The following is a 23867-nucleotide window of genomic DNA, read 5'->3' as shown; positions in this document are numbered from 1 at the left end:
AAAATATCCAAATGGTGTGCAGACAGGATTTCGTGATGTAGTGTTGAAACACCAGAATGAAACTACTCTCACACACTTAAGAACCAGAAACTGCAGTCTTAGATATATTTAATAAATTAAAGCCAAGGTACAAAAAGAAAACAATGTACATTTCATACCCCCTCCCCTCTTACCATTCTTTCTTTAAACTGTGACAGTTTTATTTTCCCCCTTAAGAATGAGACCACAATACAGACCGTGGATCGTCCAATCGTTCTGTGCTCATATTAGACTATGAGGCATGACAGCTCGCTCCAGAGCCGATTGCTGCCTCAGTCTAAATCTGGTCTTTTTGCAGTGTCTCACACTGTATATGTTTGTCCCCTGAACCCCTGAACCCCCCACACAACACATACATGCTACATGTCTGCAGGCACCTCGGATTAGACAGAAGGATTAGACTGAGATAAAATTGATCAGAGACCACAAAGTACACTTTTATGCTGATCCTGCGGATTCGCTAGAAAGTGTATTTTACAGCCGTCACGTCACTTCACCAATTATGTCTCTGGCGTAATGGATGAGCACAGAATGTCAGTGTTAACTCTTGTTGCAAATGCATAATAACTTTCTCAGAGACGTTATGTTTTGTTACTGAACGCTCTAATCCTTCTTGGTCATCTCCAAGGCAGGGACCCAGATAGACAAAATGATTGAGTGGCTTGTTCACTAGCATTTCATTAAGAGTAATAGTCGGTGTCAATGATACATAGATGAGTCTGGTCAATGATTATCCCAGGCTGGTCATTCCAGATGATAAGGAGGCTTAATTGATGGGTGTGCTTGCTGGTGAGCAGCAGAGGTGAAATTCTGGATGTGCCTGATCAGTTTTGTAAAGAAAAGAGAAGCCTGAGTGAGTGCGGTGTGAAGAAATGGTTGAGCTCTTTGTTTAAAAGCTAGGAGAAAGGTATGGGTGTGTACTGTAGGTCCGATATAAGTGCACTGAACAAGTGGAAAAAAGATACATCTGTGCACACACACAACCTCTCATACATACATACATACATACATACGTACAGGTATGAACACACGCATACACTCAAATACACAGAAGTGTTCAGCAATAACTGTTAATATGCACAACTTGATTAATATTTTTGCACGACTACAGAGACTAAGCAGTCCTTCGTCAGGATTATTCATCCCTCCAAACACTCAGTTCCTTTCTCAGTTCCCAGCTTGTGTCTCTTTTTTACTGCCAGCTACTATAATTCCTTTCCCCCCTCCAGCCGTCACTCTTCCCAGTCCTGCTTTACCTAAGGGACCAATGCATAAATGCCACTCTCTACAATCCGAGGAGACTGCAGTATGACTGGGTGGGAGTTTATGTACATGAGGTACAGCCCTGTACGTGGAGGGCTGGGCAAGAGAGCAGACAGTTGATAGTCCAGCCATGTGGTTTTCGTCTTTTTCTGCTCTTATAGCCCCCAAAAGGCATATTTAACAACAACATTTCAAGATCATTTGGCAAATGCAGAGATCACGGGCATGGTTGTGAGTAAATATTACTGTATTAATGTCATTTTCCCTGCAGAATCCCCTCCTGACATTGGTCCTTCTCTTTTCCCATTAGCAGCAGCAGGACTGACAACCACTATCTTTCCATATGTGTATACGTTTACATTTATATAATTCATTTGATTTAATTTTTGAAAAATAATGTCAAGTAGCTACGTACGATACCACTACCATTTCATATGGATGCTAATCACCAGGAAACAACCTAGGAACCACAGGAAGATCTAGAAAGGCAGAACACGACAGAGATCGAAGGAGGCAAGAGACAGCATGCTGGGAGGGCTGCTCAAAGCTCTTTCAAAGAAATGAGAGGAACAATCAATCTTATAACGGAAAAAAATAATAAGAGCAGAGAGGACAGCCTCCCTTCAAGCCACCAGGGATTTAATGTTTGTCCATTAATCTGATGGCAGGTCTGTGCTGGAATGGTTCCATGTCTTGTCCTGCTGGGTGGGGCTGGGGGTGGAGGCAGGTTTATTATTACAATCATTTCATGATCTCTTTGCTGATGGCGTTTGTGAGAACTGTTTCGTTGTGGCGTCCAGCTGTTTGGTGCTGAGGGCAAAGGTCCGGTTGGGTGAGAGTTCAAGGGTAGAGTTTCAGTATTCAGCAGCGTACTCTGTACCATGGAGCCCTCTGCACAGTAGTGTGAACTCCTTCACTATGTCCTTAACCCTCCTCTTGTTCACTCGTTCTCTGCACGACAAAGGAGGCCGTAAAGAAGGGACAAATACATACAATTAGAAAGTATAATTATGGCCAACTGGATGGACTCGTTAGTCAATAAGCCGGTAAACAAATGCCGGGCAGTGTTACCTGAGTATCTGATGTGAGAAGTTGTCCTTCTGTTCAGTCGTGACCCGCGATGATGGGTACCCAGGAGGCTGCAGTGCCTCCTTCAACCACACAGCGAGAAGAGAAAAACAGTGCTTGTTCAGAGAGAAAAGCACTTCTGCAAACTGGTCCATCAGGCATCGAGATGCCCCGCCCCCGATGCCCTGGAGAGAGCGGGGAAGCAATTTGACAACAGGGACTTCAATTACAATCAGAGGAGGAAAAGTTTGACTGAGGCATCGGTGGAATGATGAAACCCTTCCATGGCGTGACGTCTAAACGCTTAATGTGGTGCTTCTCACCTCCAGCACGGCCTGGATCAACAGTTTTCCGTCTTCCTGCACCACTCTGGCCACAGGAGGCACATCTGAGCAGCGGGGTAACAGTTCAGTCTAAGGCAGAAACACACAGACAAACGGCACATTTAACGCTAAATGACTCATTTATAAACATGCTTATTCTTTCTGGGTTTTACGTTGACATTGTGTGTGCGTGTGTGTGTGTGTGTGTGTGTGTGTGTGTGTGTGTGTGTGTGTGTGTTCTGCTCACAAAGAACAAGCACGTTGACTTGACTGTTGGAGCCTCAGGAAATTTGAGAGACAGAACTCCTAGAATTGGGAGAGGAGGTCAGAAAAATAAATAACCAACTTTATTGACGGATGGTGTCAAATAATTAGTTTGTACTAACAGGTACATCAATCTCAGGAACTATAGCAAAACACCCAGAACAGTGTGTAGGGATGTGTGTAACTGATGTGCAAACTTACCACAGTGGAACACTGCTTTCACGTCAAGACTCTCAGACAAGAACAAATCGGGCTTCCGTTTGAGGGCCTAAGAGGCAGATAAAGGCATTAAACAGAGTATGTTTGTGATGGCTCGACCCAATCGGTACTGCTTCACCACTTTCCACTGCATAAGCTCCTTCAAAATTCTGCTATCAACAATACCCGCTCAGCCTGGTAGCCGGATCTGACAGCAACACAGGACTGAGAACAGATCTGTCTACCAGGCTATAATCCATCTGTTTAGGAAAAACTATATCTAAACACATACAGAGATCCTCCAATGCAGAACTCAGCAGGTATAACAAACAAATTGCAAAAAATCAAACTTTGAAATCATTGGAAACTTAAGTCAAACTAAAGGCAATGATGGTTTTGTTTCTTGAAATCAAATTGTATTTGATAGATTACTTTTCCTTGTTTTTGGTTGACTGGATTGAATATGCAACAGAAGTGTGTGCGTAATAACATGTGCAGATAAAGAGAAATAATCATCTTGTAATAATGAACTCATTCAGGATGGAGGAGAGGAGAGAGGGAGAGATGGACAGGGAGAGAGATGAAGGTCAGATCTATCCAAAGATAGAAAACAAAGGAAGAAGAATGAAGACAAAAATATAAAAACAGAAGAGCCATCTGCCAATTTGTCTGAACTGATTAATATTAGTTGAATATTAATTCACTCGGGCTTTGATTGGCTCTGGGCTGGAATGACTTCAGAGGACTAGGCTCGGAGACTAACCAGTCACCTGGGACCACAACACCGATACTGACCACGTAACATCATCTTCCCAAGAGCGCCACGTTAACTGAAAATATTTCTTATAAGGCGCTGAGTGTGCTTATGCTTTTCCAGGAGCAAATGTGCCCCGATGTTGGCTTTCCAGGAAAAAAGGGAAAGGATTGAATAAAAATGGAGGTGCTTAAAATAGTCAATCTTTATGCATAAAATGTCTGCATTTTTTTAAGCTGCCTGCTCAGCAGTATACTAAATCAATATGATTATTCATAGAAGGATGGGATGTCCCTCTGTGAGTTTTGAGAATTGAATCTTAGGTTTATAAAATCTTTCCAAAACCTATTAAAAATATGCACCGTTACCTAGCAAAAATGACTTTTTTTTTAGCAAGTGGGGAGACTTTGGGAATATAAAGTCTTCTTCTAACTGTGACAGCATGTTTAGAAATAGTATTTCTAGAAATTGATATAATAATAATTGACACATCATGAGTTCATAACATCTTGCCACAGCAGTGGGCTTGTTAGTGGCCATTCAAGATCTCTGCCAGTGTTATTTCCCATCAATTAAATAACTGAACGCAGGGTGAGTATTACAAGTAAACATAGAACATTATGCTTGGCTTATTATCAATGCTTTGTATACTTTCATAAGCATATCTGAGTGATTAAGGAGGTTTCTAAAGGTAAACTGAAAATCCTACATGAGGTCTGAACCGTGTGTGGTGAGCTGGAGGAACTGTTAGACTCCAAAGCATTTGAGGAGAGACAGACGTCTCTTTATCAAACATTCCCCTCACGTTTCATTCCACTGCCTCGTCTATGTGATGGGACACCTCAGGGCCCAGTAACAAAGAACAGAAAGAGGTAGAGAGGGAGGAGAGGACAGAGAAACAGGGATAAATTAGAAAAAGAGAGAGAGAAACCCAAAGTGAATGAAATAAGAAACCAAAAACACACCTGAGCTTGGAGTTGCATAAATGAATCAACAATATCAGGATGATCCCTGGGTCCTAAAATATAATAAAGATGAAACTTAAGAAATCATAAGAGAATAAGAATAATATACAAACAGCAACTGAATAGATTCAACAGTCATGTGGAAATAAAAGAGAACTCAAAAATATTTCATTGAAATAATTCACACGTGAGTAAGGAACGAAGGGGAGAAGGGGGAGGGGGCATATGAAGCTTTGGCAGAGTCTTGGTAGAACAGACCAACCAAAAACAAAAAACAGGCAGAAGACAAAGACATGGGTCTGTTTGGAGAGGGAAAAAAAGGAAGAAGTAACGAGAAAAAAAAGAACAAACCTAAAGAAACAAAAGTGGGCTTGGAGTGGGAACCCAGGAGGCACCTCTGTTACTGTTACAGTTTGGAGGAAAAGAGGCACCAAACCTGAATGAGCCCCCCCCTTTAACCTCCTGCCCACGAGGCACCGCTGGCATCGGTGTGGTCAAACAACAAGCAACACATTTCCTCTCAGATGGTGCCTCCGGGGAGGAGGTTTCTGTAAAGGGTCCATTCAGAGAGATGGCCAATAAGATCCCCTTTGCTTCAAAGGTGAACCCATAGCCATCCGTATGAATCACACTCAAAGATCAGGACAGGTTCTGATATATCACCACCCCCAACCCCCCCCCCCATCTGATTTATGCTGGACACAGACTACAAGACTTTTTGAAGTATGGCAGATTGCATATGATGCACAATTAAACACATTCCCTGTAGAAGCTTCTGGACTGAAGAATCCACATCAAGATTCCTGACTTTCAAACATGGTTTTCTTCGATGGTTTAAGACTGATGTTGGAAGGACTCCAGCAGCAAACTTGTAATAAAACAGAACAAATGTCTGTAGTAAGTGCCCAGCTTTAGCTGTTCCCAGACTCCAAACAAGTATTCCTGCCTAATACCCCCCTCCAGCCCTCATCCACACAAAACCCCTCAAGAGAATACATGGCTTTTTCAGAGGGCTGTGATGGAGAACACAGCACTAGCACAGCAGTGGCGGCAGTCCTATTGAGTGGGCCCCGCCCTGCTATATTATATGCCAGCCAACAGTATAAGCTAGTGGTCTCTATGCTGTGACTGTATCCTGTACTGATACTGTATCTACTGAAAGGCACCTGCTCAGAAAAGAAAGAGTTTAGAGGCAGGAGGAGTGGCAGCCATTACTTAACCAGTCAAAGCAGGAAAGGAGGAGAGGAAAGAAGGGACAACGCAAAGGGAGGGGGAGCGGCAGACAGAGCTGGCACAAGCCATCTCACTCATGTCCATCTCATGTTGAGTGAAAATCAGAACCTAAGTCTGGCCCCAGGGTCACGCACATTAAGAAACTTCTGCTCAACATTGAACACTTTACAAAATGAAAGTCATTTTCATGCACCCCCAAACACTGAAACAGTACATTCAAATAAATGGACTCAAAAATAAATGAAATAAGCAATTAGGCTAATAAAAATAGAAAACATTGCAACGTGTTAATTACAAAGGTTTAAAGAAGACCATAATAGTCTTAAAATTATTATCAGTGACAACAGAAGCCTGCATAAAAAAAAATGATCATTTGAGACTTTGTTACGTCAATACATCAAGCAGACGGACCACTGTGCGATTCCACTTGCATTAATGAGAGCAAACGTTTAAAGGTTGACTGTGATAACAGAGTCCAGTGACCTGTAACCTTTTATCAGACTGACAAAACTGTTACATTGTCTAGAATGCAACAGCATGTGTGTCTACACTTGCAATTATAGAAAGAAATAGGAGTATCTCACCATAATATACATTTTTTACAATTTATAATTTACTTTTTATTTTTACAAATGTGTTAACACTTTCACTTTTGTCCTATGCTATACCAAGTTATGATTTTAAAGCCTGTGAAATCAAATATGATCAGAAACATTCAAAAGGTCTACCTGACTTGAACAAAAACATTTGACAGTATGCACAGTCCCGCCCCCTGCTGGACCCCCTACTGTACCTTGCTGAAAGATGGACAGCGTTACCGAGGTAACTAGCTCAAACAGAGCCTTGATGGGTGGGAAGTGGTCTGTCTCGCTGGCAAAGATATGCACCATCTGAAACAGCAGGACTTCACATCAGACACTCGCTGTGTTCACTTGCACACAAGAAACCAGGTTATTGTCAGGAAACCACAGGATGTCTATAAATACACTGCAGAAACCTGATTACTGTAAAACCTGTATTAACATACAGCGGATTAGTATCAGATATTTCCCCTATCTCTGCCTTTATATTTTAAATTAGATTGTATTGGTGATTTATGAGGCTGCATCCTTTTAGCATTCTTTTTATTTTCCTTTTTCATTTATGGAACTTATGACGTTGGTAAAGTTTAATTTATGTGGACAAACAAATGCTTGAGAGTTAAGTCATGAATAGTTTTACTGTACTCTCATTAACCTTGGGCTCAGTGGTGTGTGGCTGATTAGCCCCTCCCGACAAATCTCTCTGCATGTAAGTATTAAAAGGAAGAATACTAATGTGTTTTTGTAGGTGCGCATGTATGCGTGCGTACCTGTCGTGTGAGGTCGAGGGCTGAGGCCTGGGGAATTGTACTGTACATCTGTCCAAGCATCTCACTGAGCTGAGACACCATGGGAGCAAAGTCATGAAGCAGAGTCTTCACTGACTTCTCAAAGATAGCGCACACCGCCTGAGGGACAGCATCAGATCAGCTATACTGAAATGTCATATCTGATTATGTCAACAGATTTCCTAAAAAGCAGAGGTCTGACACTAAGTGGCTGTACATGACGATGACTCACCTCTACAACCTGTGAGTCATTGAGCCACTTACTCAGTACAGTCTGTATGAGAGCAAACACTTGTTGCAAAACCACCACCACCTGAAAAACACAAATCAACAAATTAAAACACTTTAAAAATGAATGAATAAAAGAGTTATAAACAAGCCGTAGCATTAGATATTATTATTTTACGCATCGGTGCATGGTCATCAGCAGAATTACTAATGAATATGGTTATGTGACAGGGCAGATATGCATTTGACGACCACCAAAATGCAGTGTGCTGGATTACAAAGCTTTAAGATTGAACATATGGTCAATATCTATCATCCATTGATTCAGCCTGTTGCTGATATTTCATGTATTCGTCTAATCACTCAACCCCACAGATGACAATAATGATGGTGTGTAGTGACTGACCGGGTTTGGTCCCGGCAAAGGTGGGGCGGTTTTGACCGGTGGTGTTGAGCTGTCTGCTGACTCATCGTCCTGCTTGCTGATGTCGAGCGTGGTGAAGAGGTTGGACAGCAGCCCCAAGATGTGGATGATTGCTAATTTATTGGAGGGATTGGGCTGAAAGAAGAAAAAAGAAACAGATAATTGCTTTTGGGAATTTCCTCTACAAACTAATCCCAACTCTTGTGCCGATGGACGATATCATTGCGGACAATATCATCGCGGGTGATATCATCACGGACAATATCATTGCGGTCTCAAGCGACAGAGAGAAAAGGTGTTAACGTGGAACGCTATCACACTTTCCTTTCTTGTGGACACGACGTAAGTCTGATGTCCTGTGGGTACGGCACAATGCTACGTAGGATTTATGAATGTACAGTACGTTAGCAACACTAGGCTAATTCACGAGGGTGCTATTTTATGTGTGAGCTAATATTGCGCATCTGTTCATGTGCACTGCCAGAGTCATGCTTCTATTTATTGAATGAGTTATTCAGTGCAAATATAAACAAGAATGTAGTTTAATCTTAGTAATTATGGTATATTAGGCTGTTACTGTTGCTCTGTTAAATGTAAACGTTCCACTGTACTCTTGTTATGCAGAGCACAGGGATCTGATTGAGATGCATTGATAGATGCACCATAGTTAAATTGTAATGTAGTGCCCCTACCCGCAGGCGGCAGCATAGCCATGTTACACTGTCTATTTAAAAAGAGCATTTAAATGTATGTCTGATTGTTTCTACGTTGTTATAGTAGTATAACATATAACACATAGTAATAGAAAGAGATATAGTAACGATGATATCATTGTCCATCCTAATGTTTTACTGTAAATATCGTCAACTGCCAGTTTAGGGGACATCGCCCAACCCTAGGCTCAACTATCTCTGGCTCATTTAGTGCATAGTGTCCGCCTTGAAAATTAACTACTAAAAGATTTAGGAAAACAAACAAACCTTAAAGCGAGCTACTCCACACTATCACAATTGCTTCACTGGTTCTATCCACTAAGCCAGTTAGATAAAACATATTTAATTCCACCAACAAACAAAGAAAAGTCAATAGACAGGAATTTCAGCAATGTGACAGAAAGAAGGCAATCCTTTTCATACCCGATTTCTCATTGATACACATCAGAATATGCACACACACACCAGGTAAAATCATTAATTAGGTTTTCACTAGCAGTGTTTAACCATTGCTCAGTCTCCATGGTGATGTAACGGAGCCAACGACTACGAAGAGCATCCACATCGCTCAGCTCTCCTTCATTCAACTACCTCCCCTCACAGTGTTGATGCTGTTACTGTACAGTCATCCTACAGCAAGAACAGTGCATGCACACTATGCTTGAAGCCAAATCAGAGAGACTCCATCGGCATTTGCAGGCAGCCCTGTCAGACATAATGGTCATTCACCCCTGATGTAATGTAACCTGAAGCTCTTCCCACTAGGAGCCAGTATTTGTCCGGCTCCAGATACAGCGCCTGATTATCTAGTCTGATGTAATGCCAATACATCAAAAAGCTAGATGGAAAACAATAAGAGAAGGAGGAAGTCGGAGATGATGAATGTATGAGACTGTGTGTGACTGTGTGTGCGCTGTGTGAAGGGTGAGACAGCGACAGAGACAGACACGCAGAGAGAAGCTTCATCTAACCTGACATCTTTATTCACCCCACCCAAAGTCTTTACTGAGTGTGAAAGGGATCGGGAGAAAATCTACTTTGTACCACGTATAGTAGATATCAAACGGTTTATTTTTAGATAACAGCAGCTCCACATTTGTACCATCCAGCGTGACAGTTGTGACAGAAAATCCAGGCTCAATTAGAAATGACATTTAAACAGGGTAAATAATTGTGCATGACTGTGTGCATGCACATGTAAAAGAATGACCTACTGTAAGTGTGTCTGTGTAGGCATTTTTTCTGAGCTTGATTTCTCTTCTCTCTTGCTCTGGTGTGTGCGTGTGTGTGAGAGAAACTGTGTCTTTGCTACTTCCATGTGAGTCACTAGCCCATGGTGCAGGGTCAAATCCAATCTGGTCCCGCAGAGAAATGTTCCACTGCAGTGACACCACACAGAAAGAATGCCTCTTCCTATTGGCCAGAGTCCAGCTGTGCCTGCTCTGTTTGTGTGTGTGTGTGTGTGTGTGTGTGTGTGTGTGTGTGTGTGTGCTGTTAACATGTTGGCCTGTGTACGCACCGTCTCATCCGCTAACTTCTCCAGTTGCTGAATGTAGGGGGTGATGAGAGAGTGAAGGTTTCTTAAGATCTCTTCCACAGGGAGAGCTGAGAGCAGGAAGCCGAGGGCCTGCATCAGCCACATACACTGACTTGTCTGCAAGAAAAGAAGATCGCAGGTTTAGCTTCAGTTCAAGCAAGCGGTGAGTTTACAGTCATTTTTCAACACTTCTTCTATAGACTACGGCTGAAAACATGTTACACAATTCTTTCACAGTGTTTCTTTTTTTAAATATCACTTGAGTGCCGAGACAAAAAAAGAAAGGGAATTTGAGAGAGCACACACTGACCTTGTGTATCTGCTTTATAAGCACCTCCTTGAGAGAAAAGAGAAAGGAATGGTTCTATTATTTTAAAAGCACAACAAAAACTACCCTAAACCAAAAATAACTCCAAAATAATACAACTGTAGTGATTTCAAAGAGTAAATGTTATTTTTGGAAAGCAGGAACATCGCAGAAGTCTGGAACGCCTTAGCCGTTAAAGTAACAAAATAAATCTAAATCAAATCGATTGGTACTGGCTCTCCTAGTTGGACCAACAGGGTGGAAAAAGCAATAGCACAATATTAAAAAAAGAAGGTACACAGGTACCTGTGAGACAGCTACTATGTTGGTTGCGTAGGGTGGAAGGTCATATTTGCACTCCCTACAGATTTTCTTGAGTGTAGACACAGAAGAAACAGAAAGGTCTGGGTTCCCCAAAGCCTGTAGCACCAAGGGCAAGACACTGCTGAGCATCACTGGGTGGTCTGCCAACCATTCAGCCAAAGCACCTAGTGGGAGAGAAACGGTTCAGATACTGAGTGAGAAACAACTGGGCTTAAACAATCCCTGTTTCTACCTGTGTTGCCTTTTGACTACACCACATTTATGTGAACTGTTTATGTGAACTGATGTGTGTTGAGATGCTTTTAATCCCCCCATGATTCTCACCTATAGTGAACATCACTGTGTCTGCTAGTTGGACGTTGTTGATGTTGATTCTGGGGATGAGTCCTATCAGGCCTGGGATGACGTCGGAGTAATTCACATCTATCGTCTCTGCTATGGACTGGAAGCCATACAGTAAGGCTTCTGTGTGCTGGAGGAGGACAAGAACGTCAGTGGGGTTTTTTTTAATCACCAGTTGAGAAATATGGAATTACAGCAATGACAGAAAACAATTAATTAATAAACGAACAAAAAAATACCATGTAAAGTGAAAATAACCCAAAAATCAACATTAAATATAATCTAGCTTTATTTAGATTTCAGATTGTGGACTTGCAAGCTAACTATCAGTAAAATATTATAATATATATAGTATAATAATTATATTAGAATATAATTAGATATAATAGTTGTAATGGGAAAATTACATTAACCAATGATTTTCATATTAATTATTCATAATAAGATCTCCAATGCCTCTCAGAGTATATGACTTCTGTATCTGTCATATGTGTGTTTCTCCTTGATGGGAGACAACTGGGTTTGATATGACTCCACACCATTTCCTTGAAGAATAGATGACGTGGAGCCTGACAGAAACAGTTGCCTAGAGCTGTGTTTATCATAGCAGGTCTCAGGTCGAGACCATAGCCTATCCAAGAGACAAGATGTCCTTTTTCAGCTAAGATAGAATGACCGGTCAAGAAAGTTGGACACACGAGGGACAGATTCAGAAATACGTAATAGAACAAATTGTCCGCCTGAGGTCCACTAATTGTTATGTTTGAGATGAAACTGTTTTCCAAACCAGGGTTTTTTTCCTCTGGGGGCACTGGATATAAGGAAGTGTAATACTGATTGTATTCACCAGAACTGTGGCCACTTTGTAACTCTGTTCATTGTGAAAGCTGTTCTCGTCATTTGATTGTTCTCTGCAGAAAACAATTAAACCTTTTCACCGAATACCTAAACCTTTAATTCAGTTGCAGCCTGTCTTTATTTTGTTTCAACAAGGTCTCTTCTTCAACCAAATTCCTCCCTCGCTGTAACAAGAAACTTCCACAACATAGTATAATAATTAGGCCTGTAACAATTATTACAGAATTGTCTCATTGTCAATTATTTTTACATAATTGTTTTTGTTTAACCGCAATCAATTGCTAACATTAGCTAAGGTCTTTAATCTTTAAGCGCATGGTAATTGTTGATTTTGTTTAGATATGCCATATTGTGTTTGTATAAGTGATTACTGGTCAAACTATATTTTTGTATTCATATTTCAATGGTTTGTTGTCGACACTATCCACGTTCATGGCAACAAAAATTACAAGGGGGGGATAATAAAGAGGCGTGGTTTACTTTATAGGCTATGCATTTTATATTTGACTGAAAGAGACAATTGTTGGAATTATTTTTGGAATTTTTACAGCTCTAATAAAAATGTTAAAAATAGAAAAACAAGGTACTGATCTTCAATGGTTTATCACATTTTCACTGGCTTCTGTGCAACACTCAAAGAAACAGAGAATATTTTTACGTTTTGTCTTTGCTCGTCTGTGTTTGTCTCACCCACCTGCCATGATGTGGGCTGCTCTGCGTTAGTCAACAGTCTCCCTAATTTATCATACAGGTTACTCAGCAGCTCTGCTCCCAGCATCTCATACACGTACATGAGTGTGTCTGAGATATCCACCCTGAAGGAAAGACATGCACAAACAGTCATTTTAGGAGCATGCACCCTTGGAACATAATCTGTAAACATATTTGCCAGACAGGTTTTGCCCTCTCAGCTGCCAGTCCAGTAAGAGTCTATTAGAGCCAAACACACTCATATGCTGACCAATCATCCTGTCAGCGAGACATTTCTAAAACACTTGCAATCAACAGTGTGCAGCGGGAAAACGCATGCACAAAATACAGAGAGAGGGTCAGGCATATAAATGTGCACATACACACCTGTAAATCCTGAATTGCTCTTTCTCATCGGAGGACCAGGATGCATACTCCTGGTCAGAGGGGAACTGGGCTTTGTGTAGCAGAACATCCACCAACTGGAAATATACTGGCCTGTAGACCTGCAGATACACTGCTTGCTTATCCGACTCAAATGACATTATTTCGTCCTGAGGATGGAGTAAGGAGAAAAAGAAATTGCCTTGGGTCTGGAGGATAACATTATTTCTGCACTTTACAGACCAAAAACATCTGTTACAACTCACACACGCTATTAACTGACATCCAAGTGAATTACACAATTTACAGTATTTATCATTCTTTTGTCATTAAGAAAACGATCAATCATCTGTAGATGTAACATTGTCTGCCTGCTCAAATTTATGGATGAGGTAGAAGAGAATAAATCTAATTTATTAAGACAAGCTGCCATATTTTAGTATTTGAAAACTGTAGCCAAAGAATCGTGAGCAGCACATTCATTCAATGTGAAGGGAAAAATGTTTCAAGCCAGTGCCTATCAAGTCTGACTACAATGTGGAAAGCTTATTATGTGGACGGGTTTTACGTACCTAGTAAAGATAAAGATAAGGTGAGAGAAAAAATGGGTAAATTAAGCCAGTAGGAAAATCTACAGTCCCATTTATTTCTTAAACTACCACAGCAGATTTTAAAAGGAACTTTTTTGTTCACCAGCCAAAAGGCTAGTGAATGTTGACATTTTACCAGCCACTCAGTAGATTACCATTGCTTTTGTGGCTGGTGAGTTACGCAAATCTACCAGCCAATTGCATATTATAACAGCATTAAGCTGGTGGATGGTGCTAATTTTGAACCCTGACAGAATCACTTTAACCTTACAGGATAGATGAGGTTTTAACATTCCTTACTTGTAGTGTATACCAGAAGGTGAGTGTGAGCGAACTGGTGGTCTCATTGACTGGGTAGTGGCCAGGGATGCCTGTACAAAACATGATCATGTTGACTAAAGCCAGGAAGCTCTGCCAGTGATCCACCTGCTCCAAAAGAGTCCTAGAGAGAGACGTGGGTGGAGGGGAGAGAACGAGAAAAAACAAACTAGGAACTTTCTCTCTATGTCATTCCATCAGTAGACACAGTAACACATGAAAACAAGACAAGGGACAGATGATTGCAGGACTTGTTTCAGTGCAAATTAAAGTTAAGAAACCTGTTTCTCTTATATAGCTGGCTATTTTATTGAGATTATATCAATCATTATATCACCATACTAAGACTGAATGATAATTGAGTCGTATATGTAAATCCTTTTGGCCAAGAGAAGCGTACTAAAAAATCTTTACATTGTTACAGGCCTACTGAAAACACCCACCCAAACCCACACCCACACCCCCCCCACCCACACACACCTGGAGTGGTTTTCTCCCAGTGTAACGGCGATACGGCAGATCCCATGGCAGGTCTCCATGTCTCCATTCTGAACCGCCTCTCTGAGCTGCTCCTGGAGGGCCAGCACTTGAGGAACCAGTTTTAGCAAAGTGTTCACATATCTACAACCCATGGACACATACACAGACAAAGAAAAAACAGAATTGGCAGTTAGTCTGTCAGAAGTCCAGTTCATTTAAAAAAGCATTGCACACGGTGCTGTACAAGTGAAAAGGACATAGCATGCACAGCCAGGTAGCATCCACTGGTGAATATCAAACTGACTCACACTGCTAACAGCTAGGTTGATGTATTTTTTTGCTCCGTGTCAAAACATGTGTTTATTTCAAATCATATCTCAGTCCAAGTCAGTCCAACCTCTGATCCAGCACACCCACCCTAAAAAACCCACACATCTACCAGGGAACCAGAAAATCTATTCAAAGCTCCAGCTCAGAACTTCGCTGCTGCTGTCAGTTATTATTCTGTCTTCTTCCTGTGGTCTCAGCCATCAAAATTTACCTCAGTTCAGCTAAAACACATGCATGTGCTGACACACGCACACACAAACCTACAGAGACACATTGGTACACACACTCCTACACACAGGCTCAAGTCTACTCATGTGACAACATCAGACATCCTCCTGTCATCCTTAATGACGGCAAGTGAAGGGGCGACATTTGGAGATGAAGGACGTGCGTGTATTGTGCATATGTGAATGCTATAAATGTAAACCATATTACATGTGTGTCAGTCTCAGTTTTTTTTTTATTGCATGCAGGCGGGCGGTGTTTCATCTGAGAACATCAATAAGGACGTGGGTCAGAGTTAGAGCCTGACCGATAAAGGATTTTTAAGGCTGATCCAATACAAATATTTGGCTATTTAAAAATCCGATATTTCAATATATCGGCAAATACGTGTATATTTAATTAAAAAAAAATCCAGAAACGCGTAAGAAAACATAAAACTGATTTCCCTAACATTAGTTATTTGTAGATATTTGAGTTCTCACTAAAATAATATGATAATTTTTTGTTTTATTGTCACAACAGAACAGAGGAACATCAAAATATATTAAAGACACAAAAACAATACCAAAAAAAAATCAGTGTTGCCAACAGGGACATTGTAGAGCGCCCTCTGGTGGACAAACTATACAACGCCAACACTCATACCATGGTTGGCCGTCTGTTTTTATTTTATTTTTTAAATATTCCTTTATCAGAAACATTTATTTATCATTATAAATAGTTCTATAGAAAAAAATATTTTTATTTTGTTATTTTTTATATCGCCGATATGTCGGCCAGACTTTAGTCAGAGTCACTGAATATCAGTGATACAAAAAGGTTGTGTGACCTTCGAAAAGAAACAAAAAATAAACAAATAAAGCTGAAAAAAACACTGTAACTCAGTTTCTCTCAGCTCTAATGTAGGGCTTTTGGCATTTCTGCTTAATAAATTAACAATTATACAATTAACAAAACTGATGATTAATTTGCTGTCCATCGAATGATCAATTGGTCTAATTGTTTTGGCATTAGTGAATGACCTTATAGAACAGTACTAGTAAAAAAAATACATGAATAGTGGACAGCCTTCTCTGCTCTGCGGGTTACATGCATGTTGTACCGAGGCCCTGGGAAGCATTTATTACTCTCAATTCCCTCAGGACACCTTATGAGCAGAGAAGCCAAATCTATGTTCCTGCGTCATAAAGCTGACTCTCCTACTCAGCAAACAACACGGATTCATCCTTCAGTGGCAAAAGCTCCACCCTGCTGAGATGTGATGTGTATGAATCGGGCCTCCATCAAATAAGTCAGAAACCTGTGTGTGTTTATGGCCTATATCATCTGTGCAGGGCGCCTGAGTAACTCTGTGCGAGCATCGCAGGGACCGACTGCAATTTATGTGAGTAGCAGACTGCACTCAGAAGATCATTCATTTTTAACAAGGTGCTTTGCAAATGCAGGTCATGTACTCTTAGCCTGGGAAAAGGCCTTGGTGTGTATGCGATACAACAAAAAGGGCAGAATAGATTTGTAAACGTTTCCATGAAAGAAGACATTCTGCATTGTCCTCTGAGACTGTCTGCTGCGGTCTCCTCTCATCATAGTTGCCTGTCCTATCGTCTTTTGGTCTCTGTCCTACTGTTATACACATTCTGCCTCCATCCTGACTCCTCCTTTATTCTCTCCCTCCACCACCCCATCTCCCCCTGATGCTGTCTGCAATTACTGCAACACTCCGACACAGGGGAAATGGGTTACCTAGCAACAGGATGCAGCTGGACCAATAGCATCCCCCCCCACTCCCCCTTTCCCCCTCCCCCAAATGAGTTGACTGTAATGTGTTTAAACAGAGGGAGAGAACAAGAGACAGGGAGGAGGGCTTAGTGCTGATGGTGAGAGAAGTGAAAGGGGGAAAGAAGAGCACAAAGAAACAGAGGCAGAGTTGGAAACAAGATACAAAAGAATAAAACAAAGACATTAGAATCTACAGATGGAAAAAGGTGGGCTATAACTTCCTAGAGAGGATAGAGGAAAAAACATTTATTTCGTTTATTTTCCTTCTTTCTCATAGACACCGACACAACATACACACATTATCAGTAGTAATATAAACCCATAAATCCCACAATGATCTGTCAAAAACAGAAGCCAAATGAGTCTCAAGAGACGCTACTAATGAGAGAAGTCAAGAATTGTGGGAGGACCTAACCAACACAAGCAGAATCCAATCTATCCCTACCATTATCTTACCTATAGGAGCCCAGCAACACTTGCTGCTACTTCTACCTGTTACTCCACTGCCATTAATCGTCTTCCCACCATCTGCTCTGCAAAATGTGGGCGCGTTTAAACTAACTTGTCAGCAGCAAATTCACACTTGCATACTTTCATACCTTCCCCTTGCACCCTTTCTTCTTTGTATCAACCCATCCCAAGCTCTCTGTCTCTCTCTCGGTCTCTCTCTCTGTCTCTCTCTCACGGGGAGGGGTAATAGTTGCCTGCCATGTCTGAATCAACCAGGGCATGATGACATCTCTCCCCAGCTCTGTAACCATAGCAACGCCAGCCAACCGAGAAATTACGCTCTCCTCCCCCTGGCTGTCAACTTACCCAGTATCAATCCCTCCCTCCTTGTCTCCATCCCTCCCTGATGCCCTTCCAGTGCCCACCATGTCCGTTTCCTGCCCTTGGCTAATGCATCTTTTCCCCCTCTGTTCCCCCTCTCTCATCTCCATTCTGCACCAGTGTATTTTCTCTAGTCAAAACCATGACAAGCTTTCTAGACAAACAGTAACATCATAATTTCTTTCTTTTTTGTGCCTTTTCTTGGGTTTTGAGTGCACACTGTCACCGATTTGTAAACACCTTTGGGAGTCGGGCTGCGAGATGGCGTTGACGATTGCCTCTACCGCTGTGTCAAAGAGCTCTGGGTCATGCAGGGCACTGAAACAGTCTTGCACCAGGCCTTCACTCTCGTTGAGGGGCACATCCAGCAGCACCCAGGATGACAGGCAGCGCAGCACGCGAGCTTTGACCGCCCCGGGGCTATCTGTCCTTCTCAGTAGTTGCTGCAGTAAGGGACACACTGACCCCCACTCACGGCCCAGGGCGCCGCGAACCTAGAGGAAGGGTAATAATGAGGGTTAGACTGCTAGTGTATTGCTTTGTAAGAAGGCTAATTTTAAGCAGTGTTTTCCATACGCTGATATATTTGTGGCATCAACATTGACTTCCACACATAGATAGGTTTACTATTTAAATTGGGTAGGATCTTAGAGCTGCATGCAGCACATTGATCAGCTCTGTCCCTCCTTACCCAGTCTCTCTCTCTCTCTCTCTCTCTCTCTCTCTCTCTCTCTCAGTATGTTAGTCTGTTTGTTGTACGTTATTAGCAAGAATGTAAGAGCCAAGCTAGTAGGGATAGCTATAAATTAATCTTACACCCAGTCAGGCAACACTGAACATATATGCGGACCGTTGCTACTGGAGGTTAGGTGTGTGTGTGTGTGTGTGTGTGTGTAAAAGCAAGGTCAATAGATTGAAGTAGTTAGTGAGTAAAAACTAAAATAGGGTGGAGAATTAAAATTGGTAAAATGACCTAATAAATAATAATTTATTAATTGTGTATTTTTTTCAAACATGTTCAATAGACACCCAACACAACAGTGTTCCAATTGACTGGGAAGTGGGAGGAGGTACAGGTTAGGGATCCATGAGTGTTGTGAGTCATGCTAGACCCCATTAGCCCAGGCCCTTTATGAGCTGTACAATAAAGCTGTTCAATAACATTTCCAGCATAAAATAGCGGATTTAAATTATTTATCTGAGAATATCCAATTAAAGAGTAAGTAAACAAAACCAATAATCTGACCAAGCATTCACTGCCAGCTTTAGGTACTTGACAATCTTCAGTACTCTGTGCAATAGAGTCATTTCAGTAAGTTCTCGAAACATATTGACGTTGAATACATACTGACAATCAAATTAATCAAAAAAACTGTAAATATTGCACAGGTGGCCACCACCACCTGCGGAGTTGGGAGAAGGTACGTACCTGTCCCTTTCTGTACTGTGGCAGGCGGCTGGTCTGGAACTCCTCCGGCAGGACAGTGAGCAGCTCCAGCAATGCCAGGCAGCGCGCCCGCCCGTCCACCCCTCCCCCCTCCTCCTGGAACACCCGCACCATCTCTGCCACTGCACCAGGCCAGGCCTCAGGCATTGTGTTGAGTGCCAGAGAAGCCAGGGCCACACATAGCCGGGTAAGCACCATCTTGGAGCCGGAGGAGAAGCAGGCAATCTGGGAGAACAGCTGGGTCTTTAAAGACTCATACTGGTCAGTGGGGATGTCTGACCAGTAGCGAGAGATCTTGGTGTGAAGCGCGCTGGCACCAAAGTACTGGATCTCTGGCACCTGTCAGAGATAAGATTAATGCAAATGATACAAAATTCTTTATTTGTGTGTGTGTGTGTGTGTGAGAGAGAGAGAGAGGGAGACCATGTGAGTGTTTGTATACCTTATCTGGGCTCAGTAGGGCCCAGCAGAACTGCCAGGCTTGAGGAGAGACCTGAGCCTGCATAAGCCATTTCTGGGCCAGATTCTTGTTTTCTATATTGGGATCGTAGTACAACTGGTGAAGGGCCTAGGAATAAAGAAGAAAGAGGAGAACAATGAGAAAGAAAAATCTGTATAATTTATGGATGGTTAAACAATGAGGGGGTTAAACAACTTTGTACAAAGAAATTCCATTTGAGAACTGGTTGCAACTACACAAATCCACAACAAATATTCACAAGAGTGGGTGTCAGAGATAACAGACCAGCAGAGAGAAAAACATAGTCCTTTAAGCTCTAGTTGATGGAAAAAGCTAGTTACCTAGAGAAAAGAGCATCTTTTCCCACTCGTAACAAGGCAAGCACGCAGTCACATAGTGAACAGTTTACCTCAAAAAACCTTAACAATGGTGAAAGCAATGACCTGAAAACAGCACTCTCTGAAGCACAGCTCGGGCTAATTTGAGTACTTGAGTGCAGAGAGAACAAGAAGGGGCAGCAAGACAAAGAGAAAGTAGATGAAGGATGAGTATGAGAGAGGAAAATAAAAGAAGGGTAAAAGGGAGCATTAATTAAACAGACACCTCTAATCCTGGCAGTGCCACACACACACACACACACACACACACACACACACACACACACACACACACACACACACACACACACACACACACACACACAGAGATCAGTGTCACTTCTGCGATCATCTTACATTCATATCACCCACATTTTGTGTGCAATGTGCATTATATGGATAGGTGTGCACTGCATATGGTTAACTGAGCAGGGGTAAAAGGCTTTCATCAACATCTACCCCACAGCCTTGATGATGCATTGCTTGTTGACATATTGTAAGACAGATATAATCAGTTCATTACAAAATGTCCTTTGTCAACATATTTAAATAATTTTAAAAAACAATAAACCTGAGAGTGGTGGAGGGGCAATGCACGGTCTGCACGTGAACTGCAGCGTCTCTCGTCTGCCTGTGGACGCCTGTCAGTAAATAATGCCGGGGAAAAAATGGCCGATACGTGTAGAAACGCAAATATTGGCCCAATATATCGGCCAGTCGATACAATCGGTCTATCACTTATACACAAACAAAACTGCTGGCAGCCAGCACTAAGTGTCTGAGCAACACAGCAGTCTTTCTCTCCTCTGTCTTCCTTCTCATTTCTCTCTGCTCCAACCAGTTTTATTCTATCCCTCTGCTCTCTCTCTCTCTCTCTCTCCTAAAAACTACATTTCTCCCCATTCCTTCAGCAGAGACGTTTTATGTTGTCAAACAAGGTAGGATGAATAATACTACGATGGGTCACAGACAGGAATGTAAGAGTTACAAATTTTATTCGTACGATTACAGTCTGAAACATAATCATGGTTTAACGATTATCATCAACAATTATTATGCATCAATTAATGTCCCTGCTAATGTATGAAAGGAACACTACACGTACAGTACATGAACACTCTAGATTTGAATGTTATTTTTTGCTGCCTTTTGTACACGGTAACAGTTTTGAATGTTTTGAAAATGATTATATAATCAATCTACAACCTTTTCATTTAAATGAATCTGTATTCCTGAATTCCTGCAGCTGTTGTGAGGTCGGGGGCTGGCTTTGTGTTTTCCTGGTGTTTGCTAACTCTATGCAACTTTAAGAAATTGCAGCAGTAAGTTACCCCACCGCGGGGAGCCACTGTGCATCACTCTGACAGTCAACACTTGCGGTAACCGGACCTGCGACTGTTGTGCCGTGTGTGTGCGTAAGCGTGAACATTTATGTTGTCAAGGAGGTTTTATAAGAACTACACACACAGCTACACATATCGTGCAGTCAGTTAACACTCTGTATAGCGGAGCTTTTACGATTAATTAACCGTGGCGTTTTAAAGCGCGGTTGATAGGGAAATTGGTTACCCGCTGCATCCCTAGTCACAGAGTATGATGTGTGGAAGAGACATCTATTGGTGCTGGTATAGTATGTGCAGCTTTGACTTAGCTGGTAGGTCTCAGTAGTCTAGCATTTCACACAGCAATGTTAGGCTTTTTAAGAGAATCTTTGCACTTTGAACAGTTTGAAGGAAAAACCTGCACCTACGAAAACAGGCTTATTTTAGTAGAGTTCTATAGACAGCGCTGCATGACAGAACTGAGGAAATGTCAATGGTTTCTATTGTTACAATTTGGCAGGGTCTTTCTGTGGAACATTTTCATGCCTTCATTTAATAAAAATATTTAAAAAATTAGGCTGTTATTTGTTAGTCTGCCTCACTCTACCCTTTCTGTAAATGAAGCTGTGATATCGGACTTCAAAGCAGCAGTGGATCATTACAGCAGTCCACCGTGGGATTGCAGACCTCTCCTTATCCAAGCCCAAACGGCGATGTGTCTGTGTCTGAGCGTGTCTGTTCCTCCTAGGTTTACTATCAAAAGACGAGGCACAAAACAGTCTGTTCATTCTGCTGCTTTAATCTTCTTACAAAGAACCACCGCCTGTCTCCTCCTAGAAATCACGGCAGATATGCAGCAGTTATCTCAACTAACTTTAATTGCCCATCATTAAATGGTTCTTACAATAAGCAAAACACATGCACACCCTTTTAAGTAGTAGTGTTTATTTGCACCAGTAGCAACTAATGAAACTGAAACAACTAATTATATCTACAGATGGTAGCAACCTGCCTGAACCACCTGGCTTCAGGATGGCGTGCTCTCTTGGCAGACACTGTCAAAGGTCATTAGCGTCCTCTACAGTCCTTTTCCAACAGGAGGAAGAAGAGGATGAAAATGGAGAAACATGGCTCAGTAAGACTGATGCACCATCTGCTCACACATAACCACGGATTTACTGTAAATGGTATATACTTGTGTATGCCAAGCCCACGAGAAGTACTATAGTGTAGGTGCTGAGCTGAGTTAACAAATACCACTACAATACCTATAAGAAATAAAATATCAAGGACAAATATGAAGCACATAAATGAGGTAGGAGCCATTATCAAAAAAAGATGGTTTACCTTATTAAAAGGATGAGCAAGTCCAAGAAAGTAGATGAAGAGAAACAGGTGGCAGCATGGCTTTTTTTGTAAACATAAAAATGTCTCCTTCCCCACATGAGGCATAAGTGCAGAAGCCTACACACATTTTGTCTTTGCACACTGTGTTCACACACAGCGGGTAATGGCATCTCACTGCCATAGGTCTGTCTGTGTGTGTGTGAGCGTGTGTGTGTGTGTGTGTGTGTGTGTGTGTGTGTGTTTTGAGCCATCTGTCCATTAGAGTGTCACACTCAAAGTCAATGTAGTAATAGGAGGGCAGTGTTGTTGCTGTGCTGCAGAAGGCATCAGCACACCACTGACCCATCATGACACTGTGCTATAACTGTGAGAACCAAAGATACGCAGAGGAATGATGATTAATAAGCGAAAAAAAAAAAAAAAATAGTTTGTGTGAGAGTGTGCGTGGGTGGTTGAAAGCACACAGCCAAGGCAGAAATTAAGAATACCATGTTGCCAATAGTGATAAAATCTCAGCACGTGCACAGCAAACAACAACCACTTGTACCAAGTGTCTCAAAATGCAAACCTCGGTTACATGAACAATTTCCACCAAATACAGCATGCTGTTTCACAGCAAAGTGTAGAGATCCAATTTGATCTAAAATCTACTTGCTTGGAATATTGAAATAGTGGTTCTAAACAAGACTAATTATATTTGAGTGGAAATGTGATGCAGTACCCATACCCATTCATTATACACACAAAGATAGTGACAATGTGGCACGTTGTTTCACAGTCCCGAGATTGAACAAAGAGCTTTCTATCGGACACATACAAGTACTGGGCCAGGAACCATCATCTCCACCACCATTTACTGTATAACACTTGCACACACGCTCCACCATCCCACTGTGCAACAGTGACTACGTTTGCATGCAACACTAAGAAGTGTGTCTCAACTGGTTCTTTTTAACCGCAGTTTGTGGCCTCTTGCTTGTTTATGGCTTACGGTCAGCTCTGTGCGTTGCTATGGTTGTTGTACACAAATCAACTAGCCAAAACCTTACAAGGCTGGGGTAGAAATGCATGCCCCCCC

The 23867-nt window shown here is 41.8% G+C and overlaps 1 protein-coding gene across 3 annotated transcripts in view; it reads right to left on the bottom strand.

The window, feature by feature from the left end:
• Positions 1-91: 91 nt before the first annotated feature.
• LOC116695047 (importin-13) overlaps positions 92-23867 on the bottom strand; it is a 27801-nt gene continuing 4025 nt past the window's right edge. For 2 of the 3 annotated variants that reach the window (XM_032525088.1, XM_032525087.1), the window contains exons 3-23: positions 19726-19851; positions 19266-19622; positions 18077-18330; positions 14672-14812; positions 14174-14315; positions 13287-13453; positions 12904-13024; positions 11334-11481; positions 10992-11173; positions 10689-10715; positions 10361-10495; positions 8111-8263; positions 7709-7789; positions 7459-7596; positions 6901-6997; positions 4875-4927; positions 3159-3225; positions 2941-2999; positions 2694-2783; positions 2374-2555; positions 92-2253 (exon numbers count right to left, since the gene is read on the bottom strand). In XM_032525088.1, coding sequence (XP_032380979.1) covers positions 2157-2253; positions 2374-2555; positions 2694-2783; positions 2941-2999; positions 3159-3225; positions 4875-4927; positions 6901-6997; positions 7459-7596; positions 7709-7789; positions 8111-8263; positions 10361-10495; positions 10689-10715; positions 10992-11173; positions 11334-11481; positions 12904-13024; positions 13287-13453; positions 14174-14315; positions 14672-14812; positions 18077-18330; positions 19266-19622; positions 19726-19851 — 2817 coding nt within the window. In that variant the 3' untranslated portion in view covers positions 92-2156. Of the gene's footprint in view, positions 2254-2373; positions 2556-2693; positions 2784-2940; positions 3000-3158; positions 3226-4874; positions 4928-6900; positions 6998-7458; positions 7597-7708; positions 7790-8110; positions 8264-10360; positions 10496-10688; positions 10716-10991; positions 11174-11333; positions 11482-12903; positions 13025-13286; positions 13454-14173; positions 14316-14671; positions 14813-18076; positions 18331-19265; positions 19623-19725; positions 19852-23867 lie in introns of those variants that run through there. The other variant, XR_004333339.1, reaches the window with a different exon arrangement.

The sequence above is a fragment of the Etheostoma spectabile genome, chromosome 9 (assembly GCF_008692095.1).
Source record: "Etheostoma spectabile isolate EspeVRDwgs_2016 chromosome 9, UIUC_Espe_1.0, whole genome shotgun sequence".
NCBI lineage: Eukaryota > Metazoa > Chordata > Actinopteri > Perciformes > Percidae > Etheostoma > Etheostoma spectabile.
The sequence above is the reverse complement of the archived record's forward strand: the minus strand, read 5'-3'. Positions and strand labels throughout refer to the sequence as shown.